The following is a 20,978-nucleotide window of genomic DNA, read 5'->3' as shown; positions in this document are numbered from 1 at the left end:
AAAAAAAAAAAAATCTTTACACAAAGGCCTAATAATCATATAATTGTCTTTCATGGTTAGTTATTTCCCAATTTTGTAGTCCCAACCTGGCTAAGGTATCAAAGTAAAATGAAATCGCCGGTATTTGACAATTTTCATGGATAAAAACCAAAAATGATATATATTTCAACCTAACTTCACACAGCATTTTGCTTTCTTTACCTAAGAAATTTTGGATGGTGAATTTCCAGTGTTTAATAATCTCACACACCTATATTTATATACTTAATTTTCAATTAATTTCTGTAAAAATCCCAAATCATCTCATTTTAAATGTAATATATTCTTCTATTTTCTATGACACTCATAATATTGTATATATTCTATATTGTCTTTTGAAATTCTTTTCTCAATTAGAAGTCTTTTTCTACAAACACATTTATGTGCGATCTGAGAAATTTATCATTATAGTCTGTGTTCAAGCATGAAACATTTTATGAGAGGATGTATATAGAAAACAAATCTAAGTAAATATAAGAAGAATATTAACTTAAAAATTATTAATAAAATAAAAAATAAATAGGATTTTGAAATAAATCCTTCTGTTATTCATAGTATGGAATATCATAGTATTTTGAAATTCACTTAGTGTATTAATTCTTTAAGATTTCCATACCATTTTTTAAATTAATGAACTATAATAATTTTTAGAGTAGATTAAGGTTTATAGTAAATTGAATGGAAAGTTCAGAGGGTTCCCACATATGTCCTCCCCTAATACACCCCACCTTCTCCATCATCAAATCCCTAATTAATGTTGTATGTCTGTTACAGTTGATGAACCAATACTGATACATCATTATCAACCAAAATCCACAGTTTACATTAGGGTTCATTCTTAGTTTTGTTCATTCTGTGGATTTTGACAAATGTATAATGACATACATATACCATTATAGTAGTATATAAAATAGTTTCACTGCCCTAAGAATTCCCTGTGCACTACCTATTCATTCCTCCCTCCCCCCAAACCCCTGGCTACCACTGAACTTTTTACTATCTCCACAGTTTTTCCTTTTCCAGAGAGTCATGTAGTTGGAGTTATATAATATGTAAACTTTTCAGATTGGCTTCTTCCACTTAGAAATAGAATTTAATGTTCCTCAATATCTTTTCATGGCTTGATAGCTCATGCCTTTTTAACACTGGAGAAAATTCTTTTGTATGGCCATACCAGAATTTATTTATCCATTCACCTATTGAAGAAATATTTGTTGGTTCCAAGTTTAGCAACCATGATTAAAACTGGAATATTTGTGTTCATTAGTTTTCAACTCATTTGGGTAAACACCAAAGAGCATGACCGCAGGATTGTATGATAAGAGTACATTTAGTTTCGTAAGAAACCACTAAACAATCTTCCAAAGTGGCTGTACCATTTTGCATTCCCTCCAGCAAAGCATGAGAGTTCCTGTTGCTCCATGTCCTCTCTAACATTTGATGTTTCAGTGTTTTGGATTTTAGCCATTCTAATAGGTGTGTAGTGGTATCTCATTGTTTTAATTTGCAATTTCCTAATGATGTATGATGTTGAGCATTTTTTCATATGCTTATTTCCTTCTTTGGTGAGGTATCTTCTTTGGTGATGTATCTGTTCAGACCTTTTGCCAATTTTTAAAATTATTTGTTCATTTTCCTATTGTTGAGTTTTAAGAGTTCTTTGTGTATTTTGGGTAACAGTCCTTTATCAGATATGTATTTTACAAATATTTCCTCTTATTCTGTGTTTTGTCTTTAAATATTCTTGACAGTATCTTTTGCAGAAGTTTTTAATTTTAAAAGAGCCCAACATATCAACTTTTCATTTAAGGGTTGTGTCTTTGGTGTTGTATCTAAAGAGTAATCTCCAAACCAAAGATAAACTAGATTTTCTCTCATGTTTTCTTCTAGGAGTTTTATAGTTTTATGTTTTACATTTAGGTCTATGATCCACTTTGAATTAATATTTTGAAAAGGATGTAGGATTTGCATCTAGATTCTTTTCTTTTTTCTTTTTGCTTGTGAGTGTCCTAGTACCATTTGCTGAGAAGACTATCCTTTCTCCATTGAATTGCTTTTGCTCCTTTGTCAAAGATCAGTTGACTGTATTTTTGTGGATCTATTTCTGGGCTCTTCATTTTGTTCCATTGATCTACTTGTTGATTCTTTCACCAACATCACAGTGTGATGACTAATGTAGCTTTATAATAAGTCTTGAGTGTCAGTCCTCAGATTTTGTTCTTCTCCTTTAATGTTGTCTTGGCTATTCTGGGCCTTTTATTTTTCCGTATAAACTTTAGGATCAGTTTGTTGATATTCACAATATGTTTGTCAATATCCATTGGAATTTTTATCATGATTGCATTGAATCTATAGATAACTTTGTAAAGAACTTACATCTTAACAATTTTGAGTCTGCCTACCCATGAACATAGAATATTCTTAGATTTATTTCTAAGTCTTTCCTTTTTTGGGCACTAATGTAAATGGTCTTGCATTTTTTATTTTGTTCATTCCAATTTTTCATTGCTGGTACACAGGAGAACAATTGACTTTTGCAGATTAACCTTGTGTCCTGCAACCTTGCTATAATCACTGATTAGTTCTATGAGATTTTTATTCTTTAGAATTTTCTAAATAGATGATCATATCATTCAAGACAGTTTTATTTCTTTCTTCCCAACTGGTATGTCTTTCCTTTTTTTTGTCTTACTTCATTAACTAGTACTTCCAGTACAATGTTGAATAAGTGTGCTGAGAGGGGACATCCTTGCCTTGTTTTTTATCTTATTGGGAAATTTTCTAGTGCCTCATCATTAAGTATGATGTTAGCAGTAGGTTTTATTGCAGATGTTCTTTATCAAGTTGAGGAAGTTTCTCTATGTTCCTAGTTTGCTGAGAGTTTTTATCATACATGGATGTTGGATTTTGTCAAATGATTTTCTGTATCTATTGAGATGATTTTGTTTCTTGTTTATCTGGTTGATGTAATGAATTACATCAATTTATTTTCAAATGTTAAACCAGTTTTGCTTACCTAGAATGAATCCTACTTGGTCGTGGTATATAATTCTTTATATACACTGTTTAATTTGATTTACTAATATATTAGACTTCAATGAAATTTTTTAGAAATCTTTAACAGCACTTTAAACTTTGTGACGGATATGTGCATATAAAAGAAAGTTGAGGTCTGAGATTCTCAAAAAGGCTTTGGTTAGAGTAAAAGCAAAAGCTAATGCCATTTTAACAAACTAGAAACTGTCCTTCCTACAGTGCTTAGCAGTGTGACAAAGTGATCCCCCTGCAGAACAAGAACCCCAGGTCTATTTAAGTTTCTTCACTTGGGAACAATATGTTAGAAGAAGAATACATTGTTTTGTATTTTGAAAAGGTAAACTTGATTCATTCAATAAATATTTATTCAATGTCTCTTTTGGGTTCAGAGCTGAGAAAAAAAAGAAAAGATGGTTTCGTGGAGTTCAGTCTATGCTGGAAGGCATCCACCTAGACAGATTAAGTACAATGATAGAGACACATACACAGGGCTCTGAGCTCATAGCAGAAGGACTGACAAACTACCTGATGCAATAAGAAAAGACCTCACAGAGGTACTGGCATCTGTGATCAATCGTGAAACTGGATATAAAAGTTGTCATCAAAGAAGAATTGGAAAGACATCTCCAACATCAGGAACAACATAAGGAAAAATGGAGTGTGAAAGTTCATGTGGCTTCCTCATTGGATGTACAAAGTGGGGGAGAAATATGTGAGCCAAGGCTGGAAAGTCACAGTGAGGGATGGTGATAAAGACACCAGCAGTACCCTGCTAGAGAATTTGAATTTATATCCTTCCAATGATAAGGAGTCTTTAAAGATCCTTGGTCCAAACATTTTTTTCAGTCATTGTATCAATGAAATTAAACTTTTGCTCTTAAGAGAATATGATATATACTGAACTGACTGACAATACTTTCTGTCATTGTTATTTTGTTTGGAAATACGCCAAAACTGAAACCATAATTCAACCACAGTTGTGTTATCTACATTCTCCTGTCTCCTGAGACAATATCTTCTTCTGTTTCATTTTTTATAAATTCTTTTGTACATGTGTGTCATGGGCATAATTTCTGCATCCTGTGTTCCATTATTAGTGATCCTTGTAGCTAAATTAATATTTAGAGAACCTTCATGTCATTTCATTGGATATTCAATAGTATGCTTTGCTCCAGCGATGTACTTTTTGAAACTTAAGTATAATTTAATTGAATTGAAATTCAATTATTTGAATTCAATTCAATTCAATTCAAAATTGAAATTCAAGTGAAGTAAATACTTCAAGTATTAGAATTCTATTTAGTAGATTTATATAATACTTAGAAATATTTTCATTTTAGAATCTGAATCTGACATTTCTGTTTATACTTTGGTACAGATTGTACTTGCAATCAGAAAAGTAAGTTTATTCTTCAGCATTTGGGTCAAAGTTGGAAACATCTCAGGCAAGGGAGACATTTCTTACAAATGAGAATTAGACAATATTAGGACTGGAAAGTTCGGTAGAGAATGCTTAGTAAAATAATCTTGGCTTACAAAAGGAGATTTACGAAAAAGTAAATACCCTAATGTCACAGAATAAATTACTGGAAGAGATAGACCAAGCCTTAAGTTTTATTTTGAGATAACTGTACTCTATTATTCAAGCAGATTAATATTTCTAATCATTATTAGTTTTTATCAGTTATTTCTTTTCAAGGACCAGCAATACAAGGGCTAACTCCAAGCTAAGAATTGTTTACCATGATTTTTATTGCCAAGACTTTTAACAAGACTATAGATGCTTTTTATGAGTCATCTGACCTAGTATCTCTCTTTCTTATATAAAAATCAAGTGAAATAAAACCCAAAATTTGCAAGTCAAAATGATGAAAAAATTTTCTAACTTATATTTTGTCATTTCATAATTCCAAAGGAGTATCTGAATTGAATTTTCAGGTTTTAAGAACTGCTTTTTATTTAGCATATAATACATCATCATTCTATGAAAAACTGGGGCAATAATAATCAATAAGGTGCAAGTAAATTTTATGTAGAATGATGAAAAATTTTTTCATGTTTATTCCTGAAATTATTTGACCTATAATGTGTACTTTAATTTACAATTAGAAGAAAGTAACAATGCATTTTTATGTAGGGCTAATGATTTAAGATAATATCTGCAATTTGATTTTTAGAGACTGTAGCTTAAACTCCATTAATTTGTTCCAGGATATGACATGGCAATTGATTTTAAGCAATTTTATTCAAGATAGTATGTATTGTATTCCAACTATTTTTTCCCCCTAAATAGGCCTTTAGTAGAAAATCAATTTATAAATGAAAGAAAAAAGTCAGTAAAAAAGGGATAAAAAAATTCTCCCAAAACAATCTTTGTTCTGGCCACTTAGCTTTGTAACAGAGCAGCTTATAATATACTTTCTATTAAAAATCCCTAAGGGAAAAAAGAGAATAAACCCATATGTGGTTTCAGAATAAAAGCAGGAGTGAAAGTAAATATTAATAGAAAAAAGAGACATAATTAGCAGTTTAATGTCCTTGAACTTGCAAGGAGTTGTTTTCTTGGTGTGTTATATGGTAAACACTACAATGCATTTCCGCAGTCTTTTATATAATCTAGCGTAGAGTGTCAAAGGAACAAACAAAAGTCAATTTTTCGCTCTGGAGAACAAAATTGTAATCTTCAAATATCTATACTGAGTAATTAAAATAGTTTTTACTTGCCAAATCCTGGTTTTGGTGATCAAAATTCTCTATGAGGAAAAATAAGGTTTGTAAGAGTTTTCATTAAAGAGGATGAAAATGGTCTTTCACAGATTTAAGGATTTCTTAAAGAACCATCAATCTAATATTAAGATGTAGACAATGATCAAAAATACACTTTATCTGAAGTGCATTGTCATTAAATTCAGAAATCATATGACAACTTTTCTTCATATTTACAATTTGGGCTTTAGGAAATGGTTTATAACTGCATTCCATTAGTTTACATAAAGATTGTTGGACATTACATCAAGACAGAGTTTTAGAATTATAAGATAGATGAAGCAAGAGCACATGCATGATGTAAAAAGTTTGTTGCTTTTAAGAACCTAAAAGATGGATACAATTGCCATTAAGAAATTACTTTGATGAATCATGGAAGGGGTAGAATATAAACAGAGTAGGAGTGACACACTACCCCTATGTACATTGTCTGTTCTGGCAACGTCAGGTAACTTAATTTAGCTCAGACAGCCAGTTCCTCTGACTCCAGAGTTAAAAAGGTAACCTGGTGGTAAAAGTAGTGACCCCAGTATGAAATGCAGGGGGAGGTTCCTGGGGTAATGTTATAGTTTTACTGTTCTTCTCCATGAAATGGCCACAGTCTCTAAGAAAAGGAAAGAAAAAGATAGGCACAGAGGTCACATTAAGCAGAGGAGTGGTTCAGTTTCATGATAACTGAAAAGCAGAATTATGCATGACGGAAACTGGAATGTGGGCATTACAATTATCTTTCTGTGTGACTTGTACTTGCCTATAGTATATCCGAGTGATCAAGTTACACATTAGTTTGTTAGAGAAAATGGATCATTAATACAAGAACCATTAATTTCTGAGGGAAAGGTACAGCATGAATGCACATCTTTTAGCATTGCCTCCAAATCTTGCCAACCTCACTGGCACACATTGCTCCTTTACCGGGCTGAAATTCTCTTTAGCATTCAATGACATTCCTACCAATAAATGAATCACATGAACCAAATGTTGCATGGCAGGAGGTTGTACCCTGTAGGAGAGCAATGCAACAATACAAACTTTTTGAGTGTGTTGTGAATCAGCTGTGATAGGTAGGATTTATCCCTGCCTATTTATTAAAGTGATGAAAGGAATGGGGAGGAACATGGTGAAAAAGAAGGGACTAGAAAGAAATTTCCATACATGAGATCAAATGATTATGAGAACATTCTAAAAGTATTAAATGGAATAAAAGTAAGAAGTAGTAGTGAAATGTGTTATGTGAGCAAGTGAGATAGTGGAAAATTGCAAAAAGTTCACTTGAAAATATATAAAATATGTAAGCAAGCAGAGTACACTCATTTTTACAAGCGTTGCATGAGCTCTGTATGTAGACCATCTTCTCTCCAAAGCCCACTCGATACTCCTCACACCCATTCCCAGCGCCTAGTCTGTTGTGGGCGCTCAGTAAATATTAAACAACCAGAGCACAAACTATTGTCAAAAGTTTGGAATTCACAGGAATCAATACTATTGTTATTATACTTTAACATTTATTGAGGGTCAACAGCATGACTTAGTCCACATGTGCAAATAGGTTATTTTATAGTCACATATTAAGCAAATAATTAAATACAATATGTATCAACTACACCTTCAGTTTTACTACATTGATCTTAAATGTAAAACTGTTTCTCTCTTTTTTTATAGTGTTGACACATCATGAAGTATAAACATTTATTATTTAAATAAATACGTTTCTCTCAGAGAAATCATTACTCTTAGATATTATTAATATTCACTTGAAAGTATGGGATCAATCTACAATAAATACACATCGCAGATTCTAAATAGACCAGTACATGTACAAAGAATAGAAGAATCTGAAAAGTGTCTGAGGACAATGACAAACACACAAACCATGTAATATCAGTTGGGTTTCACTTGTTGTGACAATTTAAAACACTAATACAATTACGTAGGGTACCATTGTTTACAAAATAGCAACAAAGGCAAAGAAAAACAGAAAGTCTTCAAGTGGACACAAATTACGGCACTTATGAATTTAAAAAGATTTCTTAATTAAAAGCAAAATATAAGTTTTATTACAGGAAATGAACTGCATTTGATACATTTATGATCCATATGCTCCAATTTTACCCTTAATAAAATGATTACTAATTGTGTTCAAAGTTATTCTTGGCGGTTAATAGGTACTCAAATTCTATTTAATCATTTTTCATGAATATTTTTGTCATGTTTGTACTTAAGTGGATTTTGAAGTGATTTTTAATTGTTAAGAGGATGGAAAACTATAACCAATGTTTCTGTAATGAAATTTTCAGTTTAATTTTGGAATACTGAAATATCCAAGTTTATAAAGTGTGTTTTCCCTTAACATTTGAGTCTTAGAATCCTAGAAATAAAAGTCTTTCTAGACCAGCCTTCTCCTACATCAGGAAGAGCCTTTATATTCTGATATAAGGGACATACTACTTAAAAACTTTGTTGAACTTAATTTTTTTTTTATGATTCAAAGGAATAGAAGATCATCTAATTCAGTTCTATAATGTAAAACCAAGAAAAGTGAGGATAAGGCCTTACGTTTCTATATTTAGACACACATTGGCCTAATTGGGCAATTATTAAATTTTCTCTCATTTTAAGATTTTTAAAAATTTACAATATAGAAGGTGCAATTGCTAAATTTAATTTATTCGATGTCTTTATCCATATGATGGTTCACCACATGCTGTTTTGTTATGTAAGAGTACCACCTACAAAGATCATAATAATGATATAATTAATGAATAATGCATATTTAATTATTAATTTGCTCTACTTGTTTTACTTTAAAATGAGAGTAGTTAGATGATTTAATCACTTATCCTGGTTTCTGAAATATCTGGCAATCTTTGCTATCAGAAATCACATTTGATTTACTAAAGTATCTTAATTGTACAGTATTTAGAGGCACAGATCATCGATATCTGGATCACCTAGTATTCTTTTCTTCCACAATTCCTCTATGTTTTCATTCAACCCACAAGTATTTTTTGAACACTTCCTACATGCCAGCACTGTTACAGGCCCTTAGAACAAACTCTTAAAGAAAGCTTTAAGTAATATCAGGCACAGGTATGAATGAAAGAAAAAGAAAGATGATATGTGAATGATTTGATTCATTACTATCTTCTTCACCTTTTCATTGTTAGATTGAAATCATTTTGAAGGAAAAATATTAGAAACAAGGAGATGCTGGGACTCCAATCTACAACTCATATCATTAAAGTTAGTTGTCTTGACAGGTCTCCTTCCCCGCCACAGTAAGAAGTCACTACCCTAGAGTGACTGCTTTGATCCTCTGGCTAGTAACAAGCAAATACTATGAAAAATTTTCTTCTGAGAGAAAACAAGATTGAAAAAGAGAGAGGGAAATTGGATTTAGGGGGACAGGTCAATTTTGAAGAGTAATACTGAGGAAAAAGTACACTAAAAATGAGAAATTAAATACCAAACAATAAATAAACCAAGCTTAATGAAATGTGATGTACTCTTTCTAGATATAATATACAAATATATAAAGACAAATCTTCATACAGTAGTACGTGTTGTGAAGTTTTATCTTTGGCATTCCTTGGCTCTTACTATAAGGAGAGCAACATGCATTGTGGAAAATATTTGTGTCTCCTGATGCTTCTAGGTAATTGCTTTCTAAACAAGAGAAATCGGTAATGGTGTCTGTGGTGTGTGTGGGTGTGTATGTGTGTGTGTGTGTTTGAAAATTTATAAAGAGTTTCTTAATACTCAAAATTCTGGTCTAGCCAATTTAAGATCTTTATGAGAAGAAAAACTAAAAACCACATGATCCATCATGAATTAAAGATAAAATAGAGATACTTCTTTGGACTTCTGCAGAGGTTAGATTAACTAAATTTCTAATTCTTAAACGTTATAAGGTGTAATTCACTAAATTACATAAACATAACATTTATTTCACCTTTCACTATATGAATTTTCTATAATGTAAAGTTTAGCTTAATCGATGTTTCCCAAGTACAACTATAATGCAGACTAAGTTCAGAGGTTCAGTGTACACAGTTTTACATAGATCACACAGTGTATTTGAAATCTATTAAGAATTATGAGTGTCATAGTTTTTCCCTAGTACAAGTCCATAAGTTAAATCTTAAATGAAAATAACTCTTTATAAACTATTTAATTGTACTTCAAAGAATTATGAACTAGTTTTAGATTATTTATACTTCTGAAAATAACTAAAAACTATGTAAGGAAGAGAAATACACAATAGTCAAAGCATCATCTTATGTATAAATATTAGAATACTATGATGAAATCTGTAGAATGTAATTGATTTATTATCATAAATTCCTTGATTTATTAAAATCACAAAATATATGTTTTCATATAAATTATTAGTCATAGATATACCACCGCAAAAGTATGCAAGTTATCCAAATACCTTATTTCTTATGATTTAAAAAGAATGAATTATAAAATAATCTGAAGGAGTAAATTCACATCCCTAAAAGCCATTTCCAGTCTCCAAACTATTTGAGGCAACATTATAGAATTAACGAAACTGACACCAACATGAAGGTAAGAACACATAAACAATCTGAGCTTAATCAGTTATATGTTAGGTACTGTTATTAATGTGGACATTTTATATTCTAGTCAGTCTTCTCTTAATTTGCTGTGGCTATAAAAACAATCTGCAAATGCTGTAAGATGAGTAACCAACGCCTTTATACTAGAGGGGAGAAAAACTATGAAGCTTAGTGAAAGCAAAGTGTTTTGATTCTCATTTATATTGAAGCTGATTTTATAAGGAAAAATGCCTAAGTAAATACTATATACTTAACTAGGAGTTTATATTTTTTCATATCCTTTTACATACGTTTTCTTGTTTGAACTCCACATCTTGTCAGACAGGCAGGTCAGGTAGAATTAACTCTATTTTTTAGAGAAGAAATTTAGGCTCAGAACCTTGTCTAAGTCAACAAGTTGAAATTGGGATCTGTGCTCCTAGAGCTCTACTTTATATTTCAGAGACTAAAGTATACACCTCAAAAAGAAGTTGACAGAAACATTTTATTGAATTCTAAAAGTCCAGGTAGTCCACAGAAGCCAAAATGAATTTGAAAACTTATTCAATGTGATTTAATGTGATTTTTCTTTTGAAAAACCAAAGGAAATAAATTCTTGATGAATTTTTTAACCTTAGTTTACTTATCTGAAATGTGAAGGTTTGAAGGGTTTTCTTGATATATATATGTAAAAATATCTAATTTCTGATATTAGGAATTTGTCTCAAATTTAAGAGGAGAAATGATTTTGATTTCATTCTTGACAAAATTATTGCTAGTTCCAATTTCATCTATCTATTATAATAAATAATACATATTATAATATTATAATATATTAAAAGCCAAAGAGTGGGGGGAACAAAAATTAAAATTATTAGCACTGTGAGCTCTGACAGAAGGCCCAACATCACTTCAAATGCTTTTACTCTACTCTGCTGTAGCATTTTTCTCAAGCATATTCTAAAATGATATATTTATTATGTAGCTGCATTAAAAAAAGAAAATGCATTATTTATGGCATTATGGTTTATAACACTGAAATTTTAGACCTCTTGGGAGAATCAACTGCTGAAGTCGTAATATAAACGCAAGTAATTTACCTGTATTGCTGGTTTTTTGCTTTGTTTTAACATATTACTTTTCAAGCAGTAGAAATTGTTTTTGCATAAACAGAATTGTGTCACCTCTATTCTTTACACTATGATCAGTCAGGTGGTGTTAAAACCACAAATCAAACAGAAATAAATGACTACCAATTGCCCTGGAAGATTTCCTTATTCCCAACAATCTTCAGCATTTCTCTTGATGTAATTAAGCAGTCTGTGGAGCTTTCCTGTTCTGAACTTACACTCAGAGTTTAGTTATACAAAAGAACAAAAACCCAGATTGCCACCTCACATTCTCCCTGGCACAGAAAAACACGCAAGGACAGTGAAAGAGAGCAATCGATTTAAAGGTTATTGTCGTCCGCCTGTCTGAATCCAGTGCTTTCCTCCTCATGTTGTTGTCTTTCTAAAGATAATGTCAACCTCCTTCATTTTTTTTTACCTTGCTCCACTGTCTTGGTTGTTTTCTCTTCCTTCTTTCCAGGTACAGCTGCAAAGCAGAGATAAGGTTTAAATAAAATTCCAGATGTAAATGCTGCTTCTGCTCGAAAAGGCATTTTGTAACTCATTCAATGCCAAAATTTTCTTCTAAACAACCTATTTTAAAGCTTTTTCAATATTTCTCACTTCTCTAAAATCCAACTGAAACCTACTATTATAAATCTACTCTTAAAGAATTAGAGAAAAAAAGAATCCCTTGCCCTCTTCTTACTAGTCGTTGCACACTGTTTTCTATCTTATTCTTCTATACTCTGCTTTGATAAACAAGCTCTATGAAGAATTCCGCTTGACAGGATTATGATTAATCGACTTACATTCCAGGTAATTGCTGGAGCCACTTAGCGTCTTGAAAATGTCAACTAGATGCTCCTTAAATTCAAGCTTAATGTTGCTTAATCAACTCAAAGGACAGTGTAGTCATGCTTGAGAGTTGCTTAAATATTAAATGAAGTCATTCCAAATCACAAGTAACCAAAAAAGAAATAAGAATTATCACTTAGGTGCTGCTTCCCATGAACTACTGAGATTTTACTACTCTCGGTGGAGTATTATCTGCTTACCTTGTTATAGATCCAAAAAATAGAAATGATTCATACAAAATCAGTGTACTGAAAAACCTGATTCAAGTAAGGATCTTCAGAGGATATTAGCAACTATTAGGTGAAGGATGAATGGGGAACTGGATATTGCCGTCATACCCAGGTATCACCCCCAAGAGTTGCATGGGGAAAACTGCAACTTGGAAATGAAGAAATGTGATTGTCACCAACTTAACCCACTGAGAAACTTAAAGCCACTCATTCACAATAGGACATCCAGACATTCTGTGCTTCCTCATGACATGCAGTGTGATGTACAACTGTATCACCTCTGAAGTATTCTTGCCAAAGCAGCCAACTGGAATCAAGTTAAGCCAAAGATTAAGCTTTCAGGTTAATCAAATATATGATATAGAGAACATATTAAATAATATTCTGAAGAAACAATTATATAAATCAAGTGTCTACAGAGTTCATGATCTTTTCAAAAAGTTAATGACATGAACTAGAGACAGAGTAAGGGAAAAAATGACTTTTTATATAAAACTTGCTAAATTCACTCAGTTGTAATAGTTCAACTGTATATTCTTTTGAATTTTTCAAGCAGATAATTTCACCTGTGAATAGTTTTATTTTTTACTTTTTTATTCTTGTACTGATTAATTCTATTTCTCACCTTATTGCACTGGTTAGAATATCCAGTACAATGCATAATAGAAGTGCTGATAGCAGACATCCTTGTCTTGTTCCAATTCTCAGGGAGAAATCTTTCCATTTTTCTCCATTGAGTATAATATTTGCTAATGGTTTTTGTATATATCTTATCAGAATAGGGAAGTTTCTTTCTACTATAATATGAAATATATCAAATGCATCTTCTATGATAAGTATAATTTCCCTTTATTCTATTATTCTGATTAATTACATTGAATTTTGAAATTGCAGTCTAGAAATAAAACCAACTTGGTTCCATTTTGTCTTTCTCATATAATATCAGACTAGATCTGCTAATATTTTGTTTAGATCTGTGCCCTTATGTTCACAAGAGAAGTTAACCTGTATGTTTCCTTTCTTTTTTGTTCCTTGCTAGGTTTTTGTATCAAGGTTATTCTAGCTCCATAAAATGAGCTCCATAAAATGTTTCCTCTTTTTCTGTTCCTGGAAGGTTTGGTACAAGATTGGCATTAATTTTTCCTTAAATGTCTGAAAAACATTCACCGGTGGAGCCACCTGGCTAGACTTTTCCTTGGTGAAAAATTAAAGATTCAAAATATCAGTTGTATTAAAATTTTCAAACTCACTCGGAAATATTTCTATTTTTTAATTATCTGTAGAATCTGTAATGATGACTCCTTTTAATTTTCTGATATTAATGTCTTGTGTCTTCTCTTTTTTTCTTAATAAGTTTACATAAGGGTCTATTAGTTTTTTCAGTTTTTATAGAGAATCTAATTTGGATTTATTGCTTTTTCTATTGTACTATTTAATTTCTATTTCTTTAGCTTCTGCATTTACATTTTTTATTTCTCTTTCTTCTACTTTCTTTGGGTTTCATGAAAATTTTAACATAAATTAAAAATTATTTTCTTCTTAAATGTTTGCTTTTCAGCCTTTCTTCTTTTCTAATGAATATTTTTAATGAGTATAAATTTCAGGTAAACACTGTTTAGTAGCATCTCCAGTTTCAGTGTGATATTTTCATCATAGATTAATTCAACATATTTCCAAAATTCCACTGTCATTTTTCCTTTGGCCCATGGGATATTCAGAGATGATTGCTTATATTTCTTACAGCATCTAGCATTGTTTCGGACCTAGCAAGTGATCGATATATACTTGCTTGGTGATTAAGTGTATTAACTGAAAAATGAGATTTGATAATAAATATTCTGAGTTAGATCAGTTTTGGTATTAGTATATTTCCTGAAAGAGAAGAGATATTAGGTGTAGCCAATGAAACATGCAAAAGGCAAAGAAGCAGGAAAGCCTTGTGTGTGCCTAGAGGAAGTGAACAAGTGTAGCTGGAGCAGAGGGTTCCCACAGAAGAGATATGAAATAATCTAAAAATAGATGAGGTCAATTGCATAAGCCCCTGAATTCCAAACTAAAGAGTTAGACTTTATTATAATTACTTTAAGGAGCTAGTAAGGTGTGTGGTACATTAGTCTCCTCTATGAATGCTCTCTCTCAAATCAATGTGAAAATCAAACACTGGTAATTTTTAATTATAATAGAGCCCTGGGCATATAGCCTTATTCATAATTATTTTATTATGAAAACTCATTATGAATATTGTATAGGAAATATGTATTTTTCAATTATTTTGTTTTAATCTTCTGAAGAGTAAATATCTTTCAGAAAACATTGGATTGTGACTTACACACAAAGACCAAGTTTTTCTACACACAAAGACCAAGTTTTTCTTTTCCAGTGGTGAGTTAATAACTCCTTGCACTTATATTAAGTAGAGGAGGCTAGTCCCCTAAACCAGTTTTTTTTTTTTTTATTCAGAAAAGGTCACTGAAAATACCAATTATCTATACAGAAAAGAAAACATTTTATGTGAAATGACCCTTTCATTTCTGATTCTGATATAAAATTCATCAAGCCTAATTCTATGGAGAGTAAGTATTAGGAATAAACAGTTCATCTAAGTAAGTGGATTTTCTAATTGCCTGTAATCAAAGGAAGACCTTAATCAAATTCTCCTTCTATGCTATAGGGTACCTGAAACCTCCTTTCATGCTGGAAATAAGAAATTCCATTTGTTCTACATTTGCAGGTGTTTATTTTAGAAAAAATTGTAGATTTGTGCTGCACTCCTTCAGTGACCCCAACTAATATTAAGGAAGCAAAGTAGCTAACATTCTTATAAAATAATGCCTGGATTATGGATAGCCCTGAGATAAACTGTAAGGTGGATAAATTGGTTTTCTATAATTCCAGGGTTTTTTTTAAATTTCTTTATCGCTGTTTAATTTACCTGCAAAGTTCCAGCTTATACCAAACTTTAATCTCACTTTTATTACAAGGATACCAAAAAGATGCTTTCTCAAATTAAAATGATTGGTTTTAGTATTTATATCTTACTATAATATTATTGAGGTAACATTGATTAATAACGTTATATAAGTTCCATATGTACAAGATTATATTTCTACTTCTATATACACTACAGTATGATTGCCACCAAAAATTTAGTTTCTATCCATCACTATCTCTTTTATTCATTTCACCCTCCCCTGCCCCTTTCCACTATTTTTTTTTTTTTTTTTTTTCATTTTGAAAGACATTGCCACATTATACTGGTCAGAAGTTGTGTCAATATACTCCACTTTCTGTGGAGAAAGTATATTAAAACATACAATTTTAAGGGAAAAAAAGTAAAATGTAATATTAGACTTTTTTTTTTTTTTTTCTTGCGTTATGCGGGCCTCTCACTGTTGTGGCCTCTCCCATTTGCGGAGCACAGGCTCCGGACGCGCAGGCTCAGCGGCCATGGCTCACGGGCCCAGCCGCTCCGCGGCATGTGGGATCTTCCCGAAACGGGGCACGAACCCGCGTCTCCTGCATCGGCAGGCGGACTCTCAAGCACTGCGCCACCAGGGAAGCCCTCCACTATTCTGATCTCTGTATCTACATGTTGGGTTTTGCTTGGTTTGGTTTGTTCATTTACTCTGGTTTTCTGGGTTTTTTTTATATTCTACATATGAGTGAAATCATAAGATACTTGTCTTTGTCTGACTTAATTCACTTAGCCTAATACTCTCAAGATCCATTGATGTTGTCATAAATGGCAAGATTTCATTTTTTATGACTATTATTCCATTGTGTGTGTGTGTGTGTGTGTGTGTGTGTGTGTGTGTGGTGTGTATACCACATCTTCTTTATCCACTCATCTGTTGATGGGGACTTAGGTTGTTTCCACATCTTGCCTATTGTAAATAACGCTGTGATGAATATAGGGGTGCATGTTCAAATTGGTATTTTCATATTCTTTGTATAAATACCCAGAAGTGGGATAACTGGATCATAGGGTAGCACTAGTTTTCAATTTTTTGAGGAATCTTCATACTGTTTTCCATAGTGGCTACACAAAGTTACATTCCCATCAGCAGTGCATGAGGGTTCCCCTTTCTCCACATCCTCACCAACACTTGTTATTTCTTGCTTTTTTGATAATAGCCATTCTAACAGGCATGAGGTGATATCTCATTGGGGTTTTAATTTTAATTTCCCTAATAATTGGTGATGTTGAATATCTTTTCAAGTATCTGTTGGCCTTCTATATGCCTTCTTTGTAAAATTTCTATGCAGCTCCTCTGCCCATTTATTAACCGGGTTTTCTGTTTTTTTGTTGTTGAGGTGTATGAGTTCTTTATATTTTTTGATATTAACCCCTAAGTGGATATATGATCTGCAAATATCTTCTCACACTCGGTGGTAGGGCAGGTTGCATTTTCATTTTGTTGATGGTTTCCTTTGCTGTTCAGGAGCTTTCTAGTTTGATGAGTCCCATTTATTTGTTTTTTCTTTTGTTTCCCTTGCCTGAGGAGACACATCCTGAAAGATACTGCTATGACTAATGTCAAAGAGCATACTGCCTATATTTTCTTCTAAGAGTTTTATGGTTTCTGGTCTTAAATTCAAGGCTTTAATCCACTTTGGGTTCATTTTTTTGAGGAAGGTATGAAGTAATGGTCTAGTTTCATTTTTTTGCATGTGGCTCTCCAGGTTACTTTGCTCCTTTTTTGTAAAATTTTCCACATATGTGTGGGTTTATTTCTTGGCTCTCAATTACATTGCACTGATCTATATATCTGTTTTTCTGCCCATAACATGTTGTTTTAATTACTATAACTTTGTAATATAGTTTGAAACCAGTGCATGTGATACCTCCAGCTTTATTCTTTTTTCTTAGGATTGCTTCAGCCATTCAGAATCTTTTGTAGTTCCATATACATTTTAGAATTTTTTGTTCTATCTCTGTGAAAAACATCCTTGGGATTTTGATTGGGGTTGCACTGAATCTGTAAATTGATTGAGATAATATGGACATTTTACCATTGTTCATTCTTCCAATCCATGAGCACAGAATATACTCACTTTTTTTGACTGTCATTTGCTTGGAGTATCATCTTCCATCCCTTTTCTTTAGCCTATGTTTATATTTAGAGCTGAGGTGAGTCTCCCAGAGGTAGGATATAGCTAAGTCTTGTTTTTTAATCCATCCATCCACTCTGTGTCTTTTGACTGGTGAATTCAATCCATTGACATTTAGGGTAATTATTTACAGAGGAGGACTTAGTTCTGCCATTTTATCTTTTGTTTTCTGGGTGCCCGCTTTTCCTTGTGTTTCTGTCTGCCATTTGGGTTTGATGGTTTTCTATGATGTTTTGTATCTTCTTTGGATTTCTATCTTTGAGTTTGCTAATTCTCTCTTCCATATCATATTCTCTTTCCCAATGCTTTCTGATGCATTCTTCATCTCATTTATTCAATTCTTCAGCTCCAGAATTTCTGTTTGGCTCCTTTTTAGAGTTTCACTTACTTAAAGTATTCCTTCTGTTCATTAATTTTATTCCTAAGCTCATTGAACTGCCTTTCTGAGCTTTTTTGTAGTTGATTCAGTTTCTTCAGTTAGATTGCAATATTCTGTGACTTTAAGTTTGGTTTCTGGAGAATTATCATTTTCTTTTTGTGATACTGTGTTACTGTGGTTCTTCATGGTGCTTGATGTGTTGTTCCTCTGCCAGTGCATTTGAAGTACCGAATATCATTCTTGTTTAGGTAAAGCTTTTTTTTTTTTTTAATTCTAAGGATTCTACAGGTTAGAAATTAGATGGCTTTCCTTTGTTTTCCAGTAGGTGGCACTATAGAACAAGTTTTTGGTTTCTCTCACCTGTGCTGCCTCTGGTTTTATTTGAGAGTCAGCATTTTCTGCCCTCCACCATCTCTATCAGAGGTGTCACCCAGCGCCCTTGTTACTGTTGCTTATGCCTTTGGGGTAATTGGTACCTTGCTGCTGTTGGTATTGCTGGCACCACCACCTGGGGCATCAGGATGCTGGGTGCTTCTGCCACATCTGGACTCTCCTGATTTGCAGGCTCCAAGGGGTGGGTGGGGTGCAGTTGGAGTTGCAAGTGCCTCTATATCAGGTATTGTCAGATTTGTGGGCTTCACCACTGCAGGCAGGGAACAGGGGGCTGGAGTCGTGGATGGCTCTGTGGCTGGAGGAACTGGGTCCCAGTTATCTGTGGCCACGGCCACCACTACATTCAGGAGGCTAGAGTCCTATGTATTGCTTCCCTTGCTGCTTTTGGGTTCTCTGGGGCTGCAGGCTTTGCTGCCACAGCCAGGGGACCACGATTGCAGGGACTGCCTCCACTGTTTCCCCAGTTCTACCTCCTCGATGTGTTCCAGTCCATCCACCTTTAGAAGTACAGATATGTGGAATTCTCTGGCATTCTGATGGGTTGGGCAGAGGCTTATTGTTGAGTTGTTAATATTTCACACGTTGTAGATTGAAGGGGAGAGACAAGGAAGCATCTTATCTGCTGTGATGCTGACATCGCTTGCTTCATTCTAGGCTCTTATTTCACTATGTTTCCCTCAATTTTCCTTGAGGACTCAATTCTTTCTTTCCCCTTAACACCACTCAACATATGCCCATTAGTTATAGGGGCTTGCCTGGGTAGTGAGGCTTCCATGGAATTGGGGTATGTTAGAATTCTGGTAAAGAGTGGAGAGTGGTAAGGAAATACTGTGCAGTTTGAAATATCACCCATATGACACATACATTACTTCTGGTATATACATCTATAGGATTAGCATGACAAACTATTATTTCCAAGGATGTAAGAATGTAATGTTACCTGCCCAAGGGTTATTGCCTGGAGATGTCAATGACTGAAACAATGGAATAAATCACTGACTGTGGAAGACAAAGTCTTAAATCTTGGATACATATTCAGGTGGAGAGACAGGAAAGAGAGGCTTCTCATCATTTCTCAGACAATGCTAACAACTCAATCTATTCACAAGGCCATTCTTTCCGGCTATCATTTTCCTTGAATCTTACTTCTAGTAAATTTGGAATTATAAACAATATGGTATTATTGTAGCATAAAAAATATCTGAAGATGAAACTGGAAAAGGATATAGGAGCCAGATCTTGGAGGACTCTTACATCATTTTAACAAGTTTGGACTTTATTTTATAAAAAACTGGGGAAAAAATAGAGTTTTAAATTAAGTGTGGTTTATTCAGTTTTATGACTTTGATAATTTATGTTGAGGGGGTTCTGCTAGGATGAATATTAGTGAAATAAAAATAAAGATGTGAGGACAGTGTTTAGATCATTACAGTGGTTCAAGAAAAAGATAATGAAGACTTGAATTAACATGGAAGTCATAGTTATGAATAGGAGGAAGTAAACTCAAGAAATATTTAGGAAACAAAATCAGCAGAACTTGAAGATCCTTTGAATAATCACCTGAAGGCTAGAAAGAGAAAATTAATCACCCTCAGATTTCTAGGGAAGTGGAGGGTGGATTGTGGTTTCACCAATGATAATTAAAAGCAAGCTGGGAAAAGGAAATGAAGAGTATAAGTTAAGACACATTGAATTTAAAGGTGTTTATTTGACATTTGAATATACAAGCCTGAAATTTTCACGGAAAAGCTCTTTGCCAGAGAAGTCCTGAAATGAAGACATAGAATTGGAGATCTTCAGGATAAAAGGCAGAGTTTCAACCTTGAGAGTGTGCATATCTCACGAAGAGAGGCTATAGAATGAGAAGTTCAGAGGATTAATGATGGAATCTGGGGAACACCAATAATTAAGGGGAAGCAAAGAAAAAACACACAAAGAAGTCAGAAATAAAGCTCAGAGAATATGGTGAGAACTAGGAGACTGTTGTCATGCTCACCCAACAGGAGAGACGCTTAGAGAAAAGACAAAGTGGTAAATGCCACTGAGACATCCAATAATGTGAGGACTGGAATGGTTCCATTGGTTCAGCAATGATAATGTCTTCAGCATTGGCCATATTATCGGAAGCACAGTAGAAACAGAAGCCTCATCTTTGTGGGAGATAAGAAGCAGTGTTAACACTCCAACATCCAGAAGACTGGCTAAGATACAGAGGAGAGAAAATAGTAGAGAGAGATATGGGAATCTAGAAAAAAGTAATTTTAAACTGAGAATGATATTTCCAAAATTAGGAATAAAGTCAATAAGAAGAGGGCTTCCCTGGTGGCACAGTGGTTGAGAGTCCGCCTGCCAATGCAGGGGACATGGGTTCTTGTCCCGGTCCGGGAGGATCCCACGTGCCGCTGAGCGGCTGGGCCCGTGAGCCATGGCCGCTGAGCCTGAGCATCCAGAGCCTGTGCTCCGCAACGGGAGAGGCCAAAACAGTGAGAGGCCC

General features: G+C 33.4%; 1 protein-coding gene across 1 annotated transcript in view; it reads right to left on the bottom strand.

Moving 5' to 3' along the window:
- TRDN (triadin) overlaps window positions 1–20,978 on the bottom strand; it is a 377,023-nt gene that overhangs the window by 88,618 nt on the left and 267,427 nt on the right. Inside the window, exon 20 of the mRNA XM_007446048.1 lies at window positions 11,952–11,999. Within this exon, the coding sequence (XP_007446110.1) occupies window positions 11,952–11,999 (48 nt within the window). The remainder of the gene's footprint in view (window positions 1–11,951; window positions 12,000–20,978) is intronic.

The sequence above is a fragment of the Lipotes vexillifer genome, unplaced genomic scaffold (assembly GCF_000442215.2).
Source record: "Lipotes vexillifer unplaced genomic scaffold, Lipotes_vexillifer_v1.1 scaffold368, whole genome shotgun sequence".
NCBI lineage: Eukaryota > Metazoa > Chordata > Mammalia > Artiodactyla > Lipotidae > Lipotes > Lipotes vexillifer.
The sequence above is the reverse complement of the archived record's forward strand: the minus strand, read 5'-3'. Positions and strand labels throughout refer to the sequence as shown.